The sequence below is a fragment of the Habropoda laboriosa genome, unplaced genomic scaffold (assembly GCF_001263275.1).
Source record: "Habropoda laboriosa isolate 0110345459 unplaced genomic scaffold, ASM126327v1 scaffold5, whole genome shotgun sequence".
In the NCBI taxonomy this organism is placed as follows: Eukaryota; Metazoa; Arthropoda; class Insecta; order Hymenoptera; family Apidae; genus Habropoda; species Habropoda laboriosa.
Window position 1 is genome coordinate 2880944 of NW_017100161.1, and position 13234 is coordinate 2894177.

Consider the following 13234-nt stretch of genomic DNA (forward strand, 5'->3'; position numbering starts at 1 on the left):
CTGGACTATTCGAAGGTTACTATGAAGTACGGAATATTAAGACACCCTGTGGAATTTTATTTCGAATATCTAACCTCGAAGATGCCGCGTGTAAAATTTTGAAAGTGGTATGAGAATTAAAAATATTATGACACCCTGTGAATTGAAGAATATTCGAGGTTTCGTGAATTTCCTTATTCCCGATGACACGTGACCGACATTGGCAGAGTCGGACGACTTAAAAGGAGAAAGAGGAATACAAGTGACAGCCGGGTCGAGCAGGTGACACTGTGTAACGCGTGCTGTACGCGTGCTCTACGCTCCGTGTTTATCGACCGTGCCACAAACTCTCCCAAAAAGACGCGGGGTGTGGTCAGATATTTTCCTTCTTCGCCGGTTGTGCACGGTTCGCGGCCAAAGAAATTCCACGGCTGCGAGTCGAGGTCACTCGAGGTCACGGGTGACACGAGACCGATACCCATGCCCTCCTAAGACCGCCTATAGAACCTCGAAACTCTCCTAACCTAGAGGAAACCGCGTGACGTTCTCAGTCGTTCACCGGTCGTCAGCCTTTTTACGGGAAAACAACGACGATATCGACACTTGAGATACCGATCGAAACAATTTTCGAACAATAGATCGAGGTAAACGAACAATAACGATTGAGAATCGTAAAAATTGATAGGAACGATACGATCGTTGTGTGTAGAAAGAAAGAAAAAACAAAATAATGGATAAGGAAAACAAAATGCTGGCGATATCTAGTGACTTTTTGGGGCAACGTCATGCAAGACTGCAACCACCTGCCGTCGCCCGAGACGGGGAACAAGAGATTGTCGGTGGAAGGATAAAAAGAAGGTAGTCGCGATTCGTAAGAGCAGACTGGCGAAAGAGAAGAGAGAGAAAAGAAGGGCAGAGATGACGGAACGAAGCGGAGAAAGAAGAGAGATCGAGTGTTAGATAGAGAGAGAAAGAGAATGTAAGAGAGAGAGTGCGAGAAAGAGGTCGAAGGAGGGGGATGAAGGTAAAAAGCGGCGCGACGACATCGTATTGATTTGGTGACAGATCCGCGTACGATGCGGATGCCTCGTTTTCGACGGTGAGACCACCACGACGGCACGAGGCACGATAGCAAGCGCCCTGACGCTTTATATATAGAGCCTGAGCCACGAGCAGACAGGCCGTGCCGCTTAAATATAGACGAAATGCAACGGGGTGTCTCCCGCGTGCGTGCGAGAGCAAGGGACACGGACACGTTATACGGGACGAAGCAGAGGACGAAGATCCGCGTCGGGCGAGAAACGCGGATAAAAAGAAAACGATAAACGACCGCGACGGTACTAGGTAGTGGGGTATAACCAGAGAAGAAAGAGACCCCACATACGTAGAGAAATAATCATGGCCGACGACACAGCGTCGTCTGCTAGAAGGATCTGTGATAGAAGAAACGACCGTCACTCGCGTGTTCGGGTACAACGCGACAAACATTTCCAAGGACCGATTAATCGTTGACACGAGATACACTAAGGGCATAAGAAATGTCCATGACACGGGTCCGCGAGTAACAAAAACACATCACACGTAGCAAACACTGAGAGAGAGACAGAAATACACGGGCAAAACGAGAGAGCAAGCGAGAGAGAAAAGATAAGGGAGAGACAGAGAGGCACGAAGTGTGTATACACCGAAGGTCGAGAAACGAAACAAACGTCGAGTGACACGCGGTAATGTTAAACCAATGCTCTCACTTCGACACACTCTCTCTCCCTGTCTATCTTTCTAGTTCGCCCGCCGTTCGTTATACTCGCCAATATCGTGAATATTTTTCCTTCTTTTTCGTTACTTACTTGCCCAGCTCCTCCTTGAGATCGTAGTTGTCACTAAACCGCGTGCAAGCGGTCGGAGCAGCCATGTCGAGGTATCGCGATTATTTACCGCACTAACCGAGGAACGTAAGCGCAAGAGCCACTGCCGGCCGCCACTACCGCACACGCTAGGGGAAACTTCGCAGGTCAAATTCGATCAATAGAGGGGAACCGCCGCGGCGCTGGTAGAACACCGGGTAACCGACGGGCGGGGAGGGTCGTCGGGCCGGGCAGAGGGGAGGTGGTTCTGTCCGCGGGAGCCGTGCGTTACCGTGGCACCGACGGTGGGGCAAAATCGCGGTCGTGCGCCAGCAAATATTTGCGGGCAACGACAACTCAATCCTTCCACGACGCGTCCGCACTGCTCGCCGGCAGACCGTCGACTGACTCGCGTAGTGGTGGTAGCTCGCGATGGCGCAGGCGATGTTTCACGATACCGCTACCGCCGGCAATGGCGACCACGACAATCAACGTATATACCTGGTGACGACGATCAACACCGATACCACTGCCGGCAGGGCTGACGATAGAGGTTCGCTACCGAGCCGTTCGAGCGCAGCCAACCTAGGCGAAATAACCCAAGGGGATCGAGCCAGCACATTTAAATTTAGCACCTGGAATTATGCTCGGCCACGCGGCTAACTTTTTCAGGATCACGCTTCACGGTACAATTTACTTTCTATTCTGCCTTCTTTCCTTTCCCTCTTTCGTCGACGTAACGCGACCGTTGTCGCCTCGTTCACGCTTCCGTTTCGTAGACGATACCGTCTACGATCCTCGTCGTTGAAGAAACAAATTTTTTATCCACGCGATTAATCACGGTTCGTGGAAGAACAAATTCGAGAACTAATTGTTTCGTGATATCGAACGAGAGATTCGTTACTCACGATTCGAACGACCGTAACAGAGTTGCGAACCGTCGTTGGTAGACACGGGATACCGCGCACTGACTCGATTCCGCATGTCCGACATAAACACGAGATTTACTACTGGCGCATACGCCGTCCGAACGGAGCTTCGGTATCACTTCGATCGTCTTTTTGGCGCACGTCCAATTAGAACGATACACCCAGCATAGATCTCGAGAAATTAAAAGACGTACGAACTTGTACCACGATATACGTATTCTATTCGTGCGTTGCAGGGACATATTGGATTTACGTTATATCGATACTATCGATATCGTCAAATAGTCTGCGATACTTTTATGTCTTTCTTTAACAATTTATTCGATACATTTACATTCCAATTCGTTCTTTTTACTTTTTTTTTTAAAGAATTTCTAGTTTTTTTATAAACACGTATTATAGTAACTAAACGTGAATAACATATATACATATAAATATATATGTATATATATATTTATTTATTTATACGTTCTAAGATATTTATTTATCGTTCGATATATCGCAGAAAGTGTTACATGCGATTTTTATAGACGATATTACAAATGGTCGTGTTTATGTTTCCAACACCTCAATTAATCCGTATAAAAGTTTCATTTATTCGTGGATCACGTCGACACACGATAAAACGGGAGAGGAATATTTCTACGTCTAAGAAATAGGACCAGGATATTCTACTATACGAATCTCCAAAATTATTTTCATATAACTTTCTTTCTTTTTTTGTCTTCTTAAAACTTGATCTTGAATATATCGTGTCGATAACAAAATTCACTTACAACTCGTTAATATACCTTTCATAGCAAAATCGAAGAGAAAGTATGAAATTGTCAATATCTGCTCCTCTCTTAAATACTGTACAAAATACGAATTTCTGAAAGCATACAGCAAACATCATTCTCCATTGTCGATAGGGATGAAATCTATGGCGGTCGCGCCATACCCATAAGTTATCGTTTCTGTCAATTATCTAATTCTCTACGTCCAGTATGGTTGCTCTTTCCGTCTTTATTAAGATTTACGAGATACACACAGCCACATGCATACACACAAGAACACTCTTCAGAGTAACCGCTATATGTATATGTAAATATCGTGTGATAACAATTTCATTTTAACTCCTACCCGCAGTCTTATTCAAATTGATTAGAAGTATAAGAATTACAATAAATCTGAAAAGCGTTCTCTTTGTTTAATTTTCTTTTTTATCGACTGATATGAATACAAATAACCGTTAAATGCACTGAAATCATTTGTAATGGGAGTTCCATTTAACAAATATTCCCACGTAACAGGAACGTCATTCTTGATTCTTTCGATGAATTACTCGTCTTCTGTCGTACGACTAAATATAAAGACTAACGATGGTCCAAAATGATTAATCCTAAATACTATCTAAATACGCTCGCGAGTACAAGAAACGTCTCGCCACTAACTGTTGTGCTCGTACTCTAACAGCTCGAACCTATAGTTACTAAGTACATATAAAATGACAAATTTCACGTTATCAAGGAAAATTATCACGACAAATTGTTCTCTCTGCCTTGTTCTCGTTCTTCGTGATAGGCAAAACGCCGTTGAAATAGATGGGTCGTTGATAAATTATTGAAACTCGAAATTAACAACCGAGTATTGTGCATGCCGCTGTTCGAAATAAGTCCGTGGACGTTCCATTATGGAACAGACTTTACTCGACCGTGACCGACTTCGCGAGATTCCTCGGACAATCGACGTTACAACCGCGAAGAACCGCGATATGGAAAGATAGCAGTTGCATTGGAATGACTGTGAGTATTCCTTGAAGGCAGTCCACTGTCTTAGGCACTTCGAGAACTCTGTCGGCGAACGTTTTCGTCTCTTCGTCTCCCTCCTCGCAGATAACAATCGGTTTGCCGTCTCTGGCTGTAACTTGTTGCAGAGCATTCATGCATTTCTGAAACAGAAACGGTGCGAATTTTATCGACATTCTACGCTCGTCGATAAGGGGACGAGAAATATTGAATCGTTGGAAATTTACCGTGTGGACTGGATCCCTCATGACGATCATTATAACAGGCATAGAATCGTCGACGAGTGCCAGAGGTCCGTGTTTCAATTCACCTGCCATGATACCTTCGCTGTGCATGTACGTCAGCTCTTTAACTTTCTGCGAACAACAAGATAACAGATTGTAATAACAAAGGTAGAAAAGGAGTGCTTGAAAAGGTTCTTGAAAGTCGAATGAACGTACTAGAGCGCCTTCCATACACGTAGCAAAGTTGTATCCTCTACCCATAATTAACAAAGACTTGTGCTGGAACAGAGACTTGGCCAGTTCTTTGACTTTCTCGTCGAGTTGTAACACTTTACGAATTAGACTATCCAAATTCTTCAGTCCATTGATAATCTATCAGTTCAACGAATCAGAAATTAGAAATACATTCTACACTCTCTTAAGAGCCCATAGAGAAATGAATTAAGAAGAATATCTCGCACCTCTTGGCGCCTGTTACCAAGGGAGATTCTATCCTCGCTCATAACCAAAGCGAACATAACAAGAGAAATAAACTGTGAGGTATACGCCTTTGTGCTGGCCACACCAATCTCAGGACCGGCGTTTATGTGAACACCACAGTGTGATTCGCGACAAATGCTGCTGCCCACGGTATTAGTGATACCAACAATTAAAGCACCACGCTTCTTGCAATAACGCAAAGCCATCAACGTGTCTGCTGTCTCGCCTGTGAAACAAACAATGAAAGATCAACATCGTCATATTAAACGAATGAATAATAAATTAATAAAAATTGAAACCTGCCTGACTGTGAAATAAAGAAGCAGACATCATCCCTGTATACTGGTGTGTTTCTATCCAAGAAATCAGAAGCTAATTCAACCATAACTGGTAGTTCAGTTAGCTCTTCCAGAAGCTGTCTTGTAGCAATGGCAGAATGGTAACTGGTTCCACAGCCAATCAGCATCAAACGTCTGCACCTCTTGATCTCAGGAATATACTCCTAATGACAAATTTATTAGACCAATTCTTACCCCAAGAAAAGAGGAACAATTAACCCCTTGCAGTATAATAACGAGTCAGACTTGTGCCACAGATTTTGGTCAATATCTGATAAAAACAGTTGCATCAGTAAGAAAAATTCATAAAACTGAAGATTTCCAAATTTAATTAGTCCACAATAATTCTCACTTAACACAGTACTAAAATATGAAATAGTTGTGACTTGGATGCACAGGTAGTAAAAGTAATCATACGTCAAGGGGTCAAAAAATGAACTAACTCTAAATTCACCTTAATGCCTCCCAACGTGACAGAATTATCCGTGAAGTTCAGACGACCCCTCATGGTGTTCACCACCGATTCAGGCTGTTCGAAAATTTCCTTCTGCATGAAATACTCGTAGTTACCCTTCATGATCTGCTGAATCTCCATTTTCAACGTGGTGATTTCTCTTGCATGAGGATCGTCCATGCATCGACGAAGTCGATGGATACTGAGAGCACCTTCTTTCACCGCAGCCACGTCGTCGTCCTAACGATAAAAGAAACTCGTTCGTTCGTTCGTAAAAAGAAAAGAAAAATAATGTACCTCCAGAAACATGACACGATTGGTGTGTTCGATCACAGCACTAGCGTCAGACGCGAAGAAATACTCTACTTCCTTGTCCTCCAACGGTTGAAATTCGGAGGTGCTCTCGCTTCGCGGCATCACCGGAAGATCCGCGCTCCTTCCGTGCGGTCGATGATCTGTCGGAAAGATGAAACGAACGTTCTTACATCGTCGAAGTAACACGTTACACCGTGACGAATTCAATACGATAGGCGCCGCGTTTGTTGTTAATTAGCGCGATATCGTAATGAAATTCGACGTAAACGGACGCGTACTGAAATACAAAAGAACGGTATATTTATGTACAACAACATAGTACTGGTTGAATAATATAGAGACGTGGATGATACACCCAATTATGGCACGATGCAATTACACATCGAAACGACGACGACGAGGAGGAGGAGAACACGCATAAACATTATTTTCTTAACGATACTTTGCGTCGTGCCATTTGTTTGTTTTGTTACAAGCCCCACACCGAATTAGCTGGAGACGTGATAAGTAGATACGTAGAAATCAGTACGCGTTAATAGCAACATCGTTAATAATCCGATGTCCCCTCTAATTAACGACGTTAAATTGAATAAAACATGGTACAACGATAACGAAACGGCGTGAACTCCGCTGTTACTGTTGGTATTGACCAAGCGATTGGAAAAGTACAATAATAAATTGTTAACGTGTATAAAATGCACGATTGGAAATAAAAGTGAAAAATAGAACGGCGTTGTACAATCCTTCCAGATGGCTTGGTGTAATAATTAAAAAAAAAGAAATGAAAGAACAAGCTGAAGGAGATCTCCTTGAGAAAAGAATAAGAAGAGAAAACACCTGTTTCGATGAAATATAGTTAGGGAAAAACATGTTTGTTTTTTAATTGTCGTGTAGTTAGGTGTACAGTTGAGCCCAATCGTTGTATCCATTGTGTGTGTTTTCTAGTTTTCCATTTACTGAAAGTAAAACGCATTCTGTATATATGTAAGCGTATGGCAATACGTGTGCCGTTTTCCTTTTTAATCTCCACGAGATATATAGATATATGTAGGCGTGTGTTGCGTTTCCATGCGATCTTTTGGTGGCACGATAGTATACGTAATTTTGCAGCGTGTTGAAAAAGCGTGGTTACGGATGCGCCCCGTCGGGGCAAGCAGAAGGATAGACAGAGTAGGCGTATTTTGAATGTAAAGTATTACCTTTCGTGGGCGCTTCACCTTCTGCTCAAATTTGGATGCGGGGGAGGGAGACGAGAAAGAAAACAAAATAATTAACAAACAAGTAACGCAGTGACAACGGCAATTACAAAAAAAAATATATATATATAACGACGAGAACGCAAAAGAACGGAGAGAAAAAAATGTAATAAAGGAAAATGAAAATGCGACGATACGAACGATTGGATCTGGCTCTACGATCGAGTTCTCTGCGAGTATTCAATTTCTACGAGAAATTTGGGAAAAGATGTTGGAGAAGTTTGCCGTCTTTTCGCAAATTTCTGTGCGCAATGGAACATGTACAATCACAAAGCTACGAATGCATAGCTTCAGCCGAGGATTTGAATGAAAAAATAGAAAGAATGTAAAATTACGTTCGTGTTGATTTTGCTATTTTTTCGTGATGCGGTTCTCCTGTAATTTTTCAGTCGAGCGAACAAGAGAGGAAGCCGATATTATTCTTGTTAGGAAAGAAGACATTTGTCACGAGAGATTTACAATTAAATTTGTCGAGAATCGTAACGAACGAACGTCGCGAGAAAAAATTTGTATAAAGACACATCGGAAATAAACGAGAAGCGAAATTAGTTCGCATGCATTTCTCCGACACTGGACCTTCTTACCACGTTCGTAGATGTAAATATGAAATTGCATAAAATGGCAAAAAAAAAAAAAAATAGGAGAATGTTAATTTTAAAATTGAAAAAAAAAAGAAGGTCCAATGTCGAGAGTGGAAGTAAGATAAGTGTAGAATAGTGTTGAGTAGTGTATATACCTTTGTTTACGCATGGAAGTTCATCTGTTGAGACGAAAAGTTGAAGAACATAACCATTGGTGTTCATGCAAAAGAAACATCATGTAGTATCTATGTAAAACTTGATCACCGAAGAGGTATACATGCAGCGACTGTTCGTCGACGTTCAAGGGAACAAATAAACAGATATAACTTAAATAAACAAGTATAAACAGCACTGTTTTACAAAACAACATGCTACTTTGTATTAACAATGTGTTAAATTATCACAAAGTCAAATATAGCGGAACGTCGATTGTCCAAATTTCACTTATCAACAAAAGCTTGCTACCAAAAATACTGAGAGTATCACACCATAAGTAAGAATTACAAAAATGAACTAGTACCGAATAATATTAATACAAATACTTATATTCATACTTTGACAGTAAACTACGTTGCAAATATTTCTTTAACTCAACCATATTTATCTCCACGCTACGTTTACCATATCTGCAACTTTGTTTGTCCCAGGTCAACCGTCCTCGAAGCTACAACCACTTCCAATTAATTCAGACAATCAACGTTCCACTGGACTGCTTAAAAAAAAATTAAAACATTGGTTGCTCGATTCAAGCAGCTACGAGGCAAACTCTACTCTCCAACTCCGGTGTTAGCATACTTCTCAGAGGAATATTTTTCGGCGTAAACAAGAGATACTCTGGCATTAGTTATCGTTTATTTTGTTAATCGTTGTTATTCAAACAAAACCGCGTATTCTATCGTTCAACTTAGCTCGAGTATGTCGCAATTGCAAAAAGAAGAGAGGAGCAAAACAAAAGAAACACTGAGAGAAGGAACGTAAAAAGAGAAGATGACAATGGTACGCTTTCAAGTATACGCGTTAATTACTACAAAGAATAGACAAGCCTTAATAGATCAAGACTACAAATGCCAGGCGCGTGCTATTAATGTACACGTGATAAGTGTACACACAAATTAGTCTTTACAATTGACACATAAGGAGACCGTTGTATCCATAATTCTATCCCCACCGCGACAAATTAACCATAACACCAAACCTCCTTGCAGGTAGAGAAGAAGAAGAAGAAGAAGAAGAAAAAGAAGAAGAAGAAGAAGAAGAAGAAGAAGAAAAGAAAACAGGGATGATTACTATTGTAAACTAACAGTTAGAAAGAAAAAGTGTGTGAATATGATCTCGGTTCACCTTTGACCCTTTGGAAAATCAACGGGGAAAGAAAGAAAAAGAAAAAGGTTCTGAGAAGAAGCATTACGTATCCAATGCTCATACCGATTTTCTATATCACCGGTAGCATGTTTTGAATCGTAGCCCTCGGCGCCCGAGCGACCAAAAAATAGCCTTGTGATCTCTCCTAAAGTTTACCAGTTTCACTCTGTGATATACCTTGCTCCGTAAAACACGCTTAATACCTCTCTATCGGAACACTGTGACGTCGATATCATAACCATCGTAACCTGTACAACGTTCGCCGCGACTTACCTTTCCCATAAAGGATGGGCACGTGATCGGTGGCCAATCTCGTTTTCGTTTTAATACCCACGAGAAGCGGAGATCCTCTTCTCGTTGCCACGCATTCTCCCAGGAAGTATTTGCTCTTGAAGCAAAGAGCAAATGCACCTTCCTGTAAAAAATTTCACATTAACGTCACACGATATCTTTTTCCTTTTTTTTTTTCGTTTTTTCGTTTTTCTTCTTCTTTTCCTCTCGTCTGTTCGGAGACAAAAAGAAAGAAAAAAGAAGCTTTCTTCTTCTATAGACCTTATCTCTAGAAGTATTATCGATAAGTATATACCGTTTTACCAGATAAAACATTTAACAGTTGTGCAAACAATCTGACGAACACGGTAATACTGCGCGTGTCACAGATGTTGTTGGATTACCCACCAACTGTTGAACAACTTGCTCGACCAGCTCGCGAAACGAGTAAGCCGGATGCTGTACCCAGAGATGGTGGATGAGCTTCGCGATTACTTCCGTGTCGGTTTCACTCTCGAAACTGTAGCCCCGCTGCTGAAGCAGCGTCTTCACCTCTTTGTAATTCGTCACGATACCTGTGTAAACAGAGCGATTTAACCCTTTAACGCTCGTATTTTTCTTAACTCGATATACCCAAAAATTATGAATTTTACTTCTCTCTTTTTTAATTATTTCTTAGGCGTATGGAAACAAGTTTTCTATTTATTCAGATTACCGAGACTTGGATTTTTGCGACAGAATACGAAGAGCGAAAGAAAATTGCACACTTCTTTGCAATTCACCGCGACACCTGTGTAAAGATCGCGATTTAACCCTTTAACGCTCGCATTTTTCTCAACTCGATGTGCCCAAAACTTGTGAATTTTATTTTTTTTTAATTATCCCTTAGGCGTATGGAAAGAAGTTTCTCATTTATTTACATTGCTGCGACTTGGTTTTTTGCGATAGAATAGAAAAGATAGAGCGACGCGAAGAGTGAAAGAGAATCGCAATTTTTGGAGGATTTGTTGTGTTAAAGAATTGAATTTTTAGTTATTGTCGAGAATCCGTGTATTCTTACCATTGTGAACTACAACGAACGCGTGATCGCTGTCAGACCTCTGAGGGTGAGAATTCACTTCTGATGGGACACCATGGGTAGCCCAACGAGTATGGGCGATACCGACATGGCTGTAGGTCTTCGATTCGAAATCGCCGTTCGTTCCTGAAATACGAGATAGTTCAGAAAAAATTAGATACTTCGATACAGTTTCTTTAAGAATTGAACGGGCTTGAAAGGATATATCGTTGCGAGAAAGGTGGTAATCGAAGTGGAAGGTGAAAAGTATACTTACGATGAAAGATTTCTTCCTCGAGAGCCTTGACCTTTCCCTGCTTCTTAATAATCGAGATATCCTTGCCATCGGCGCTGTCAAGGGCGACGCCTGGAACGACATAAAAGTTGCATCGAACCGCTGTCTCTTTTCGTTCGATTTTTATTCACTTTCGGTTCTCCGGAACCGAGAAGGTCGAACTTGAAAAAGAAGATTCGGTCCCCTCTCGGTAATTTTCCTCGAGTGATCGTTTTTAGAGAATGGATTTTCGATAACACCGCGATCAATGTGTGCAATTCTTACCGGCTGAATCATAGCCACGATACTCCAATCTCTTCAGTCCGCCGACCAATAGCTCGAGGATCTCCCTTCTGCTCTTTGGCGTCAGATAATTCAGATACGCGAAAATTCCTGAATAAAGAAAGGAAATTTTTGTGTCTTTTAATAAACAACTTAAGCAATAACTTGACAATCGTCGACGATTATTTGTACATCGTACATGTTCGTTTCTGTACTTTCTCGTATATATACACACGTTACCTCCGTCCATGTTGTTAACGTAAATATTGAATTGTAAGTAACGCTACAAGATTACTCGGTGAAATGATTAATCCAACAACTACGTAACATTTTAAGTAGACAATTAATCACCCTTTCTACCAGTTACCCCTTCCAAGCGACTCTCTAACAGAGAGAAAACGATAGACCTTCAATGTATTAACCGATACGGCATTTTTCTACTCCTTTCAACGCGCGTTCGAAGGTCGCCACGGTGATAAAACACGGAAACGGTTCGATTTATTGACGCGACCACGTCGTTCTCTGTTCACCCCTGACCGATACATACATCTGTGCATTCAATGAACTTTCCGTGTAGCTTTCGTGTACAGATTCGCCTCGATAGTTTGCTCCTTCGAGTTTTCGTTTAACCCGCAGAATTTCACTCCTATCGAAACTTCGAGGGATGGCTTTTCCCGATCGAACTGTATGGTTTTCTTTTATTCAATTTTCTCTCTGTTGAAAGTATTCTTCGTTCAAGGTACTCGATGCAATACCAGCTTAAGATATTTTCAATGTTGTTAAAGAAGGAGAAAAAGAAATGAACTAGACAATGCAGCAATGCCCATTTCTCCCTTCTTTTCAATACCATAATCGAACAGTATGGTTTCTTTCATTGAATTTTCTCTCTTTCAAGAGTATCCTTCGCTCAAGTTACTCGATACAGTACCACTTCGAAACATTTCCTGTATTATTAAAAAAGAAAAGAGAGAAACGAACCACAGAATGCAACAATGTCCATTTCTACCTTCTGATCAGTACCATAATCGAACAGTATGGTTTCTTTTCTTTCTTCAAGTGAATCGACTGCTATCTTGAAATATTTCCTATGTTATTAATATAAAAAAGGAAAAAAGAAATCGATCATAGAATGCAACAATGCTCGTTTCTACCTTCTTTTCAATACCATAATCGAACAGTATGTCTCTTTCGTTAAATTTTCCCTGTTTAAAGAGTATTCTTCATATTCTATCCTTTCACAACCATCTCAAACTACTTCCTACACCATTAAAGAAACAATCAACCGCAGAGCGCAACAATGTTAATTTCTCCCCCTTTCCAATACCACAAGCGACCAATATGGTGTCTCTCGTGAAATTTTCCCATTTTTCAAGTGACTCGATACAATACACTTTCACAACCACCTCGAAATTATTTTCTACAACGTCACAAAACAGCAACCGAACCGCAGAGCGCAACAATGTTAATTTCTCCCTCTTTCAAGCGACCAATATGGTGTCTCTCGTGAAATTTTCCCATTTTTCAAGTGACTCGATACAATACACTTTCACAACCACCTCGAAATTATTTCCTACACCGTCAAAAAGCAGCAACCCAACCGCAGAACGCAACAATATTAATTTCTCCCTCTTTCAAATGCCACAAGCGACCAATATGGTGTCTCTCGTGAAATTTTCCCACAATACACTTTCACAACCACCTCAAAATACTTCCTACACCGTCAAAAAAAAAAAAAAAGGACCAATCACAGAACGCAACAATGTCTATTCTTGCCCCCTTATCCGATACCACAATCGAGCAAG

The 13234-nt window shown here is 41.2% G+C and overlaps 2 protein-coding genes across 11 annotated transcripts in view; both read right to left on the reverse strand.

The window, feature by feature from the left end:
- Positions 1–1955, reverse strand: part of LOC108578424 (calcium/calmodulin-dependent protein kinase type II alpha chain) — a 163393-nt gene extending 161438 nt beyond the window's left edge. For all 8 annotated transcript variants that reach the window (XM_017941755.1, XM_017941752.1, XM_017941753.1 and 5 more), the window contains exon 1: positions 1827–1955. In XM_017941755.1, the coding sequence (XP_017797244.1) occupies positions 1827–1891 (65 nt within the window). In that variant the 5' untranslated portion in view covers positions 1892–1955. The remainder of the gene's footprint in view (positions 1–1826) is intronic.
- A 2481-nt stretch (positions 1956–4436) lies between these two features.
- LOC108578435 (glutamine--fructose-6-phosphate aminotransferase [isomerizing] 2-like) overlaps positions 4437–13234 on the reverse strand; it is a 10881-nt gene continuing 2083 nt past the window's right edge. Inside the window, exons 1-15 of one of the 3 annotated variants that reach the window (XM_017941776.1) lie at positions 11673–11737; positions 11436–11543; positions 11154–11243; positions 10880–11023; positions 10228–10394; positions 9823–9964; positions 8343–8366; positions 7550–7570; positions 6333–6490; positions 6036–6275; positions 5547–5745; positions 5225–5469; positions 4980–5135; positions 4767–4895; positions 4437–4682 (exon numbers count right to left, since the gene is read on the reverse strand). In XM_017941776.1, the coding sequence (XP_017797265.1) occupies positions 4437–4682; positions 4767–4895; positions 4980–5135; positions 5225–5469; positions 5547–5745; positions 6036–6275; positions 6333–6490; positions 7550–7570; positions 8343–8366; positions 9823–9964; positions 10228–10394; positions 10880–11023; positions 11154–11243; positions 11436–11543; positions 11673–11682 (2079 nt within the window). In that variant the 5' untranslated portion in view covers positions 11683–11737. Of the gene's footprint in view, positions 4683–4766; positions 4896–4979; positions 5136–5224; positions 5470–5546; positions 5746–6035; positions 6276–6332; positions 6491–7549; positions 7571–8342; positions 8367–9822; positions 9965–10227; positions 10395–10879; positions 11024–11153; positions 11244–11435; positions 11544–11672; positions 11738–13234 lie in introns of those variants that run through there. The other 2 variants (XM_017941777.1, XM_017941778.1) reach the window with 2 other exon arrangements.